Source organism: Ciconia boyciana, chromosome 3, assembly GCF_034638445.1.
Source record: "Ciconia boyciana chromosome 3, ASM3463844v1, whole genome shotgun sequence".
Taxonomy (NCBI): Eukaryota; Metazoa; Chordata; class Aves; order Ciconiiformes; family Ciconiidae; genus Ciconia; species Ciconia boyciana.
The window spans coordinates 111,022,931-111,035,731 of record NC_132936.1 but is presented as its reverse complement, the minus strand read 5'-3'; the positions used below and the strand labels follow the sequence as shown (position 1 = coordinate 111,035,731).

General features: G+C 42.4%; 1 protein-coding gene across 1 annotated transcript in view; it reads right to left on the bottom strand.

Moving 5' to 3' along the window:
* The window catches only part of MSH2 (mutS homolog 2), a 65,072-nt gene that overhangs the window by 13,783 nt on the left and 38,488 nt on the right, over nucleotides 1-12,801 (bottom strand). Inside the window, exons 9-10 of the mRNA XM_072857098.1 lie at nucleotides 3,774-3,897; nucleotides 3,048-3,198 (exon numbers count right to left, since the gene is read on the bottom strand). Of these exons, the coding sequence (XP_072713199.1) occupies nucleotides 3,048-3,198; nucleotides 3,774-3,897 (275 nt within the window). The remainder of the gene's footprint in view (nucleotides 1-3,047; nucleotides 3,199-3,773; nucleotides 3,898-12,801) is intronic.

Genomic DNA, 12,801 nt, shown 5'->3' with positions numbered 1-12,801 from the left:
GACGTATTAATCTCTGCGATTTTTACCCTTTCGATTGTAACACGCGCAGGAGACTTAAAGACTAGTTTTCTCCTGGACCTACCACTTGCAGACAAGGAGGAACTTGTCAGGAGGTTGAAGTCCAGTTAGTGGCTGGTTATTAGCAGCATTTCTTAGGGTTGATACTGGGGCTGATACTATTTATGCCTTGATTAACAACCTGAATGATGGGACTGAATGCACTCTCAAATGCACGCTCAGCAAGATTGTGAACAATACCACATTAAGGGGAGCTGTCAGTACGCTGGAGGACAGGGATGCCATTCATTGAGATATCTACAGACTAGAGAAATAGGTGGACAAGAATTTCAACACAGGCAAATGCAAAGTCCTGCACCTGGGATGAAGTAACTCCATGCAACACTACACACTGGGGTCCGAATAGCTATAAAACAGCTATTCATAAAAGAGTTGGGGGACCCAGTGGACAAGAAGCTGAACACGACCCAGCAGTGTGCCCCTGAGGCAGAGAAGGCCAAGCCCATACTGGCTGCACTAGCAAGAGCATAGCCAGCATGTCGAAGGAAGTGATTCTTCCCCTGTATTCAGCACTCGTGAGACCACATCTGCAGTGCTGTCTCCAGTTTTGTCTTCCCAGTGTAAGAGAGACATCGAACCTGGAGCAGATGGCCACCACAAAGATTTGGAGCTGCAGCACATGGCATACAAGGACAGGCTGAGAGAGATGCCTGCCCAGGCTGAGAGAATCTGAAGTTAGCCTGGAGAAGAGAGGCACAAGACTCTTCTTGGAGGTGCACAGCAAAAGAATGAGATACTAAAAACCCAAGCTTCTGAGAGGAAAATTCCCATTATATCTCATTAGGAAAGTTTTCACAAAGAGTGGTTCAACACTAGAACTTGTGCCCCACCAGGCTGTGAAGGATGCTTGGAGGATGGACACCTGGGCAAGGCCTTGAGCTACCTCATCTAACTTTGAGATAGGATCTGATTTCCAAGGTGGCTTTGCTTTGAGTGAGGGGTTAGACACCAGTTAACCTCAAGAGATCACCTTCAACCTAAGTTATTACCCGATTCTGCATATGCAACTTTCTACTTTGTTTGCTCTGTGTAAAAATAATGAAGTACAGAAAGAGAGACATCTGATGAACAAGGTAGCCCTTGCTCCTAAAATGCTCTAGAAGACCTAGATATTCAACAAGTATAGACTTTTTGCTTCACTGACCTTTGACAGAACAGCTGTCCAGACAAGGAGACACTGAAACAGCATCAATGCAATTAGCCTGAAGACTGAAATTTTTAAATAGCTTAGTCTACAAAGCCACAGAATCGAAGTCCAATACATAGGACCAACAGAAATTACAGCGTGATTTGGAACAAAAAAAAGGTAATTACCAACAAAACTACTGCATGTCATATTTGGTGATAAACAAATAGCTCTTTTCCTATTGCAGCTTGTGAAAGTGTCTGTATAAAGACTCACGGTGAATGCAATTATGCTACTAGCTGCAGCTAAAACAGAGAAATTAGCACAAGTCAAAGGACCAAAAATAGCTACCAGTTGGCAAAGTAAATGGGGACTGCAGCTCTTAACAGAAACTGTATGACCACTCCTCCCTCATGCCAGTCTTGCTCAGTATCTCAGCATGGGTTTATGAAAGGCAGGTCCTGCTTGACTAACCTGATCTCCTTCTGTGACAGTGACCTGCTTAGTGGATGAGGGAAAGGCTGTGGATGTTACCTACCTAGACTTCAGTAAAGTCTTTGACACCATTTCCCACAACATTCCCCTGGAGAAACTGGCTGCTCATGGCTTGAATGGGCGTACGCTTCGCTGGGTAAAGAACTGGCTGGATGGCTGGGCCCTGGTTGTGAAGGGAGTTAAATCCAGTTGGGGGCCAGTCACAAGTGGTGTTCCCCAGGGCTCAGTATTGGGGCCAGTTCTGTTTAATATCTTTATCAATTATCTGGATGAAGGGATCGAGTAAGTTTGCAAATGACACCAAGTTGGGCGGGAGTGTTGATCTGCTTGAGGGTAGGAAGGCTCTGCAGAGGGATCTGGACAGGCTGGATCGATGGCCCAAGGCCAACTGTATGAGGTTCAACAAGGTGAAGTGCAAGGTCCTGCACTTGGATCACAACAACCCCATGCAACGCTACAGGCTTGGGGAAGAGTGGCTGGAAAGCTGCCCAGCGGAAAAGGACCTGGGGGGGTTGGTTGACAGGCGCCTGAACATGAGCCAGCAGTGTGCCCAGGTGGCCAAGAAGGCCACTAGCATCCTGGCTTGTATCAGAAATAGTGTGGCCAGCAGGACTACGGAAGGGATTGTCCCCCTGTACTCGGCACTGGTGAGGCCGCACCTCGAATACTGTGTTCAGTTTTGGGCCCCTCACTACAAGAGAGACATTGAGGTGCTGGAGCGTGTCCAGAGAAGGGCAACAAAGCTGGTGAAGGGTCTAGAGCACAAGTCTGATGAGGAGCGGCTGAGGGAACTGGGGTTGTTTAGCCTGGAGAAAAGGAGGCTGAGGGGAGACCTTATCGCTCTCTACAACTACCTGAAAGGAGGCTGTAGCCAGGTGGGTCTCGGTGTCTTCTCACAAGTAACAAGTGATAGGATGAGAGGAAATGGCCTCAAGTTGCGCCAGGGGAGGTTTAGATTGCATGTTAGGAAAAATTTCTTCACTGAAAGGGTTGTCAAGCATTGGACCAGGCTGCCCAGGGAAGTGGTGGAGTCACCATCCCTGGAGGTATTTAAAAGGCGTGCAGATGTGGTGCTTAGGGACATGGTTTAGTGGTGGACTTGGCAGTGCTAGGTTAATGGTTGGACTTGGTGATCATAAAGGTCTTTTCCAACCTAAACGATTCTATGATTCTGTGATCTCAATCTGCAAGCCAATTAAAAAGGTGAAAATTCAGCCATTCAAGATATAGGGAAACCAGTTTATCGGCATAATTATAAAGAAAGGAACTTTGTTTCTTTCACAAAAGAAAGAAAGGAATTTTGTTTCTTTCACAACAGGCTTGAAAAACTACCAAGATGATCTCATACCTGTTAGTAAATTTCACACCATTCTTCTGTGTATCAACTATTCCATATTTTGAATTGTTACGGAGAACTTTTTCCTCCTTGCAAGTTATTCGAAAGTGATGTCCAAACTGTGAGTTTGTCTCCAGTTTGATACTTTTGCCAGCTTCCAAACCTTTTAGATGAAAAGAAAGAAAAAAGAAAACAACTGTATTATAAAAAAGTCCTTCAGCCTGTGCTATTTCTGCTCACTAATCCCCAGTTTGTATGGAGTAGCCTCTCTTAGCTATTCAGTATACTTGCTTTGGTTCTGTACAGGTATGAGAAATACCCAGACCTAACAGCATGTCCTAAAACTAGCATGTCCTGAATGGACACTCAGGAAAAAACACAGAGGGGGGGGAAAAAAAAGTTTCAATGCATGTCCTCAAAGGATGTAAAATAGAACTAGGCTTAGCCAAGAGTTAGATGAGTTACAGTTCTACAAAATGAATTATGCAGTATCCTGCAACATACATGATAATTTCTGAAATATTCTGGAATGCCATCCTCAAAAAAAAAAAAAAAAAGCCAAGTTATAAACCGAAAATCACTCAGTTTTCTACAGATTGTACTGTGACAACTAAAGTCACCTCAAACTAATAATAATATAATACAAATATCCCTTAACTCCTCTATACCAGTTTTCATCACTTGATCTCAAAACATTTTACAAAGGAGGTAAGAAGCAAAGGCAGTTTCATACCCTACCTAGTTCTTTGGCTGCACTCTTTAAAAAGGACTGCATTTTTTCTTCCAGTTCATTCATCTTCTCTCTTAATTCTGTCAAATTAGGATCAAAAGAAGCCTTGACAAGAAATTCATGATTCTCCACCTAGGGAAAAATAATAAGAAAAAATTCACATGAACATAGGCAGTAAAAAAAGGATCACCTCCCTGATCATACACGGTGAAATGAATTTACTTAATCATTTATTCAATTTATTTTTTATATATATAATTTTGTAATACAATACTGTTTGTGACAATTGGTGTCTGATTCAATGACAAAACAAATATATCTCAAACACTTGTTTTCTCAAATAATATACTTTATACAAGCAAAATATACCAATTTAACAGACTCCTTTGAAACAGTCATCTGCACATTTATTTGCATACAAATAACTGAGCAGTAGGCAGGAAAAAAGGGAAGTCAGAGGAAATGAAATTGTTATGTTCATAATTTGTATGCTAGCCTGGACTTACGCAGCTAATCAAGACAGAGTGTAAACAGATGGGGCGTTTCAAAACAAGAAGTCTTTGGAAATAGAAGTTTCTGAAACAGTAATTCCTGCCCAAAACAGACTCAAGGGGTTACGGAAGGAGCCTACATAACATCATCAAAAATCCTACCCAATTTCAACCCAGTTATTTTGAGTTGAAAAGCGTACACATTTCCTTCCAAGCTAAACATTTTCAGAGTGGACAGATGACATAAGTTGTATTTCATCTTTTTCCTCTCTCTTCCTCATGCTTCCACTGCCAGGTGCATGTTTCTCACAACCTTACAAATCTCAAGTTTAATTCGCAAGCACAACTTGTAACTGCTAAATAAAATAAACTCAATTTTTAATATACAAACTTTTACAATCAATAACATATTGTCCAACATGGAAACTAAGCGCTGGCTTTCATATTAGTAATATATTAATCTAATTAAGTTTAAAAAACAAACCAAAACATTACTTTCATGAAGCTTCCCCTAGCTGGGAATTATCCGTGAAGTTGTACACAAAGCACCTGCAAAACACACTGAAACAAGATGGTGGTTTACATACAATTTCACTTTTACCCACAAGTGTATGTTAGCAAGAGGAGGAAGGAGAAGAGTGAAGGGTGGTTCACAATTCCTCTACTCCTTCCCAGACAATAAAAGTATCACTCCAGCAAGCACTGAGCAACAGGAACTATAACTGCAAGAACCACCACATACATCTTGTTCTACGAAGCACAAGAAGCGGTTCAAACCTGCAGTGCATCAAAACAATTGTAAAAGCATTAGGACTGAAGACTCCGAGGTTTTGCAGCAACGTGGAACAAAAGACCTGGGAATGCAATCTGGAGATGAAAGCCACAGGGTTTATACATTTTGAATTTGAAATAGGGGGACAAGTAAGTTATCATATGAAGAAATTGCATAGCATACTGTATATTCAAAGGATTGCTACTTTATTCTGAGAATGATCTTCTCCCAACAGATAATTTGATCTTCCACAGAAGTTGCATCATGGAAAACTGAACCGTTGGTGCTTATTTTCTCTGTGCAATTACCAGCACTGCAAGGCATTACACTCAGCCTGCTGTTTCGGTTCCAGTTGCGTTGTGTGCAAACACACTGCAGTGGCAAAGTTCTCCAGTTGCTTAACCAGAGATGTGGACTCCACAGAATAATGGATTACGAGATTTTAGAGGACCATCTTGAAACTTAGAGGCATTAAGAAAGGGGTATGAACAAATTAATTCCCTGTTACATCCCTGTTGATAGGCCTGCTCCTCCTATTCCCTTAATAATTCTGCTAAAAGAACAGCAATGAACATTCATGATAGAGCAAAGAGCAGAAAAGACCATTCCTGGTTTTGTAGGGCAGATCCTGGATCTGAAACAGAAACTGGAAAGGCTGGGATGCAAACACCACGCATGCCAGCCCTTGTCACGACTGGCTTCATGAGACACTCAAGGCTGACAGTCAAGTGAAAAAAAATTTTGTTTCACAGCTTCAAAGAGTTATTTGAAGCCTGGAATAAACTGCAGAAATCCCATAACCTCAGGAGAAGGAAGGTAACATTCCCAAGGACCCATAACACACGGGCAGCCCCAGCAGGGCACCCAGTCTGGCTGTCGGTTCCAGCCTTCACCCAGGCTGCCCTGTCAGAGAGGCTGACCAGAACCGAAGCCGTGCCCTGCACTTCCACCCTTCAGGGCCTCCTCGCTGCAGACAAGCTTTCATTTGACTGCAAGCAAAGATCCATACGTGGCTAGAGCTTATCATGTGCAAAAAAGCTATGTTACTGCCTCACCCACCGCTCAGTCCAGCGGTCATGGGGATGGAGTTAGTTTTCATGTGCTTGTTGCTAACTCCATTACAGCTCCAACAGACCTGTGATGACAAATGAACCCAGAGGCTGCTAGTGGGCAAGAAATAAATCCTAAACTGCTGTGAAGTTTTGGGACAGGAGCATTAAAGTAAAATTTCTTCAGCTTCTGTTTACATTAATAGTCTGGGTTAGGGACTGTAGCAGTTCAAGAATCAGTTCTCAGTGGACCAGGCACTCCAGCCCCAGGGTAAGTGCCCAGAGGTTTTTCCAGGTGTAGATACCAAGTCTTTAGGACATCTAGCAGCCTATATCCCATTACCTCAGCCTGAAAATCTGAATTTAAAAATGTGTAAGATCCAGGTTTGAGGACAGCTTCATATTGCATTACCCACCCCAACTATTACAGGGCAGCTCCTTCCTCATTCAGGCCTCATGAATTGTCTTTAAAACCAAAGGTTTTAAACCAAAACCTAAGATTGTTAGGTTCCCAGACAGACTGCTCCATCTGACCACGCTCTCCAAGTGAAAGCCAAGCGTGATCAAGTGAATAGAAAACGTTTTAAAATTAAATGAAAAGTTCAGCTAAACTGCTAAGGAAGTAAAATGATTATGGTTTACTAAAAATATTAAAAACTTGTGCTACTAATTAATATATAAAAATATCAGGCACCCACAACTATATTACCCTCTAACGTTCTTCTCAAGCTGTGCTCCTCCTACAGCAGTATCTCAGATATAATTAGGTAAGTCACTTAAAGCAAACTTTTGCTTTTCTCTTCCACAGCCCTCAGTGGCCAACAATCTGGCAGGACTAGCATTAACAGGAACGTGGTATTTGAGTTCTTGGTGCTTTGCACCTAATGACTTTACCATCAGTTATGGTCCGTAAGGCTACACCTCACCAGAAAAATGGAAGGAAATACCAGTGAACCCAACTCACTCCCCTCTCATCTCCCAAAAAGAAGAATAAAAATACTCAACATCATTGTGACATTTCACCGATATATTGATAGCTGAAATGCACTTAAGTCTAAATTTAAATTACAACTCAGTACTGCATTAAATACAAATGTTAAATTTGCTTCAGAGGTTAAGGAATGCAGACATGTGCAACAGATTGGTCTGAACACTCTTGCTACCACCTTCACTCTATATATAACCTTTTACTGGTGTCGCGGATGGAGTGAGAGTGCACTTCACTCGTAAGAGAGAAGTAAAAATATAGTTTATTGATACAAAATAGGGAGTTAACAAAGTTCAATGCGACAGTGTTTTAACAAGATTCGATGGCGAGGCACACTTGATTATTTACTGCATAGAGGACAGGGTCAGACAAAACTGTCAGGGAGACCCTCCCGTTGAGTCATGAGGTTCGGAAAGGATCCCCTTGCTTTCTAAACTCCTTCTCAGAGAGGAGTCTAGGTGCGGCTAGATCCAGTCCTAGTCCCAGACTTGGTCAACGGTTTATATCTAAAGGATTATATGTGCGCAGTCAATCCTTTATATCACTTAGCTAAGATTTCAAAGTTTAGCATGCTGTTAGTCACTTACCGAGGATCTGTTGCGGCAAGGAATCTCTCAACCTCGAGGAAGTAACCTTGAGAGGCGTCCCTGCCCAAGGGAGAGATCTGGCGTGCAGCCCGCTGCCGTGCAGGAGAGCTCAAAGGGCCCTGGGCTGTCCACTATTTAAGGAGTAAGATGATTGACTTATGGTCATATTTGCATATCAGCAAGAGGTTTAGATCCTTGCTTCAAAGCAGCCAATGGCTACTTTGTTGCCATTTGTCCTCAAGGTCCAGGATAACTGGATGCAGCTATCAGGATGACTCCCACTGATGGTTACTGCTTGTGCAGGGAGCTGGGGAGCTGGGGGGGGAGCACACCGCCACACTCCACCCGTGACTATAGTCAATTCATCTTACCTTCACAGAGTGGTGGTACGGTCACCTCTTGCCTCTGTGCCATAAATAGTATACTGATGGTTTGTGCGCTTATAGATCCATGGTAAGTAGACAGTGAAGCACTGCTATTTGTTATGCGTTAATTTGTATGTTTTGGGTGGTTGAAGTTGGGTTATCTGTTTTATCATGTGCCAAACCTTTATATACAATATAATTATAAGCAATAGACACACTAATGTTAGAGTTAGTAAAATGACAACTGGGTGAAGCATAAGATTGAACACTCCCGTTGCTGTCGGTGACCATCCAAGAAGAGTTTCCCACCAATGGTGTTCTCCATCCTTCTTCACTCTTTCCAAGACATGGTGTATTTCTTCTGCATCATGATGAACGGTGATTAGAGTTTTGTGTCCATTGTTTCGTATGCGTTCTAGCAGTTGACACAGGTCATCATGTTGTAGTAGTTTCTTCACCAATGTAAGATTCATTCCGATGGGGGTAGACAATAAATCTTGACTCAATGTATAGTTAGATTGTAACAATTGATAAGACGTAACAGGAGCTGAATAATTGAAGTCACATCCCACAATTTTTGTAAAGTTACAAACACAAATATTTGAGCGATTGCTTGTATCTACAGTAACGTTATCTACAAATATAACATCACAAAGGGTTCTCATACAAACACATCCTTTTCCAGTATACACAAGTACAGTTTCAGGGGCTTCATCAGGTCGTATTTCAAAATGACAAACATTTTGTTCAGTGTCAAGACAAATGTCTTGGGCTTTGAGGGTGTTACTCTCACAAATAAATCCTTGTTGTTCCATTACAACGCATGCATTAACATCAACAGTTTGCCATTTGTTTCCATTTCGGTGGGCCCATACTCTATGTTCTAATGGATAGAGTACAGTTCCATTGTGATTCAATCCCAGCGCAATGATTGGGTATATGGTGTATACCGAAGCATTGTGAATTGTTAAGACAAAGCTGTGGCCTTATTGCTAATGGGGTCATAAGTGAAATTGACTAAATACCACCAGGACTGGAATTCTTTCTCAAATTTAGTTGCATTATCCCAAATTACCTTTCGAATTTCAGTGGGTAAGGTGCCCTCTTCACCTTCTCTTATAATTGCTGCTACCATAGATTGCATCCACAGTTGAGCTTGGATACAACTAAGAGCTAGAGAAACATTGGTTTGGGCTACACCAAGTGCATCCACAATCAGTTGGTGGTCCCTTTCATTAATTCTTTTCCACTGAGGTAATATATCAGATAAGAGCCATTGGTTAGTTCCCAATGCTAATAGAGAAGACCGTAATGGGTGTTCTAATTTGTTCAAATCACTTGTTGTTGTGCTCAGTTTGTTTACGAGTACTTCGGCATCGATACTATTTAAGACTCCCAATCCTGTCCCTATGATACCGGTCACATCTCTCCTTGTTCGTCTTGGAGAGGTGAGGGTTCGCCCATGTAACCATGCTAACCATCCTGCATAGGACGTACCTAGGAATGGTGAACAGGTCGGTTTGATTGCAGAGATATTAATTTGCATTAGTAGTTCTACTCGTTTAAGAGACCATGATGGATTAAATAACACTTGTTGTTGGCCTGTATTTTTGATCACATATGGTCCAACTTCAGAAACCTGTGGGGATAGAATTGTCTCATCCTTTACAGTCAGGGGCGGATGTTGTGCTAGGCTTAATAATGTCTATTTTAAATTTAAAGGATAATCCCACACGATGGTGAGCCCAGAGGCAGACTACAAAAACAGGTCGTACTAAGGTAAAATTGTACCAACAGTCCAGTTTTCAAAGGCGCAAAGTTTCGTATCTTTGGCTATTGGTTTTGATGTAATGTTGTACACAGAAATCTGAGATGCCTTCTCATGGGTAGACCCATTGATCATCCGGCATCCTATTTTAATTTCTTTCCCTGCTGTTCCTCGGAGCCGGGGAACTTTATCATCAGCTTCATCTTTATCCCAGCTCCATTCATTTTCTAAGTATGTTTCAGTTCCGTGCATGACCACGGTGGAAAGCTTTAAATCCCCCTTACTAGAGTGTATTCCCATACTTCCAGTGTACTCAACACGAGCTTGGGACCATGGCCATTCTAGGGTTCTTTGACCACGGGCTAAGAAGAGCAGCATTGTTAGGGTTTGGAATAGTAACATGAACACAGCATTTCCATCTGCCATCTTGTGGGGTGCTGTAAGAGAAAATAGAGACTTGTTTCGGTGGGGAGAGTCCGAACAGGTTACCCCATTAAGAAGAAGGAAAAATCCATCGTGAACTAATTCTGTGTTTTGCACCACTGCTATCAGTAGCTTCCCAGGCAAGTGGGCCACGAGGTTTAGTTAAAGTCATAGGCACAGTACCGATAGATGGCAAATTGACCATCACAGGCTGTCCTGGCTGTAATGTCATTGGATATTCTCTTTTCCTAGTAGGTGGAGCGCTAAGCTCAGTTTTTACAAAGAATGCACGGCTTACAGGCTTCCAGTAGGCCCATACCGATTGTTTAATTGATGGAGTACTTTGGGAAGTCTCGTATCCCATTGAGCTTCCTGTGGTTTGAGACTCCTTTTCAACAAGCCATTAGCTCTTTCTACCATCCCATTTGATTGAGGGTAGTATGGGGTGTAGAGAAAACCCATCTAATTCCCTCTTGTTTTGCCCAATCTTGCACTTCCTTACAAGAAAAGTGTGAGCCATTATCACTCTGGATAACATCAGGAGTAGGTAGATTTGAGAACCAAAATGATAGCCCTCGCACTGTGTTTCGCCCATCGGCCTTCCGACATTTAGTCGCCATAAGCAAGCCGGAGACTACTTCCACTCCTGTAAGGATGTATCGATATCCTGCAGAGGATTTGAATGGTCCGATATAATCAATTTGCCATGTAGACCATAAAGTTTTCCCTTCATTGATATGTAAAGGTGGTGCTTTGGCAGGATGATCTGCTTGTAATTTCAATCTACACTGAGGACATTCTGTAAGAATAGTTTCACAAGTTTTTCTATTTATAGGCCAGCCTTTACTCTGTGCAGCAAAGTAAAGTGCTTCTTTACCTGTGTGGCCTAGGTTTTGATGTAACCATTCTCCCAGTCGATACCACTCCAGATTTAAGGTGATTTTCCTAATTTTAGTTAGCTCATCTACCTTTTGATTCCACTTTGTGGCTAGTTGATTATCTTTAGCATGAGCTTTTACCCATCCCATCTTGAAAGGTGTTTTCCTGGCTATATCTAGTAATAATTGCCAATCTTTGTTTCTCCAAACTGGGGATCTATTTACTTCCCAATTCAAGGTTTCCCATTGACAGAGCCACTGTGTGGCACCGGCCCACACAGCATAGGAGTCTACATATATGATTTTTGCTCCATTCTGTGCTGCTAAAACAACTGCTCTTATTTCTCCTACTTGTGCACTGCCTTCACCTTCTTCTACTACTTGTTTGCCAGTGGTAATGTCTAATGCAACAGCCTTATATTGCCATTTACCGTTTACCCTTTTTGCTGAAGCATCTGTAAACCAAATGTTTTCTGTTGGTGTACCCTCAGTGAGGGTGGTGCATCCAGAATGGGTGAAGGTTTAAAGGTTGTTGTAAAGCTAAAGGGTCTGTGTTTATGGGCATCTGCAATTTGGAAACCTTAGTGTGTCCTTCAGTTAGTTGCATATTTTCTGCAACTCCTGTTAGGTAGGCATACCATTTTCGGACAGTGGGTTTTTTGTGCAACTCCTTCTGGGGGAGCAGTCCCTTTAGGATTGCTTCTAGTAAATTAAATGGTCCTCTAGTTTGCACAGGTTGTCCCTGATGTATTTTCTCAACTTGTTTAACTGCTCGGACTAAAGATAAAAGTCCCTTTTCCCATTCAGAGTATCGTTGTTCTGTTTCTTTAAATGCAGTTGAGCTAAACAATAAAGGTCTTTTTGGCCCATCGGGTCCAGTTTGGAACAGGTTACAGTAAGTAGCATGTTCGGCGAAACCCCATTCAGCTATAATAGGGTCGCGGGGGTGCACTGGTCCCAGTGACTGATATGTTTTTAACTCTTCAGTTAGAGTTTTGACTGCCTCTTTATGTTCTAATTTCCACTCCCAGGGTTTGCCTTTCCGTAAGAGTGAGTATAAGGGACGGAAATGATAGAAAATCCAGGCACATGTTTCCTCCAATATCCTAAAGTTCCCATTAATCATTGTAACTCCTTCCTTGATTGGGGCATTTGCAGCTCTTCAATTTTTCTTAAGGTATCTGGAGGAATCACTGCACTGCCTGCTATCCACCAAGTACCTAAAAATTTTACTTCTTTACTTGGTCCCTGACATTTTCAGGTGGAATCTCAATTTCTGCTTTATTTAGTGCTTGCCATACTGCTGCTGCTGCTTCCCCAACCTTTTCAGGGCAAGTTCCTCCAATCAGAATATCATCTATATATTGGTACAGTTTCACTTCTTGGGGGAGTAAGACTGTCTGTAAAAGTTCAGCAAGCGCAGCATGAGCAATCGTGGGTGAATGTTTATACCCCTGTGGGAGTCTGTTAAAGGTGTATTGTATTCCCTCCCAAGTGAAAGCAAACTTCTCTTTATCCTCCTCCTTTAAGGGAACCATAAAGAACATATCCTTTACATCTAGCGCTGCCATCCACGGGTGTGCAGCTGCTTGCAAAGTAGCTGTTAAGTTGGCAATGTTTGGCACAGCAGCTGTGAGCGGGGCTGTATTGGCGTTCAGGCGCCGATAATCAACAGTTAAACGCCACCTCCCGTCTGGTTTCCGGTCGGGCCAGAC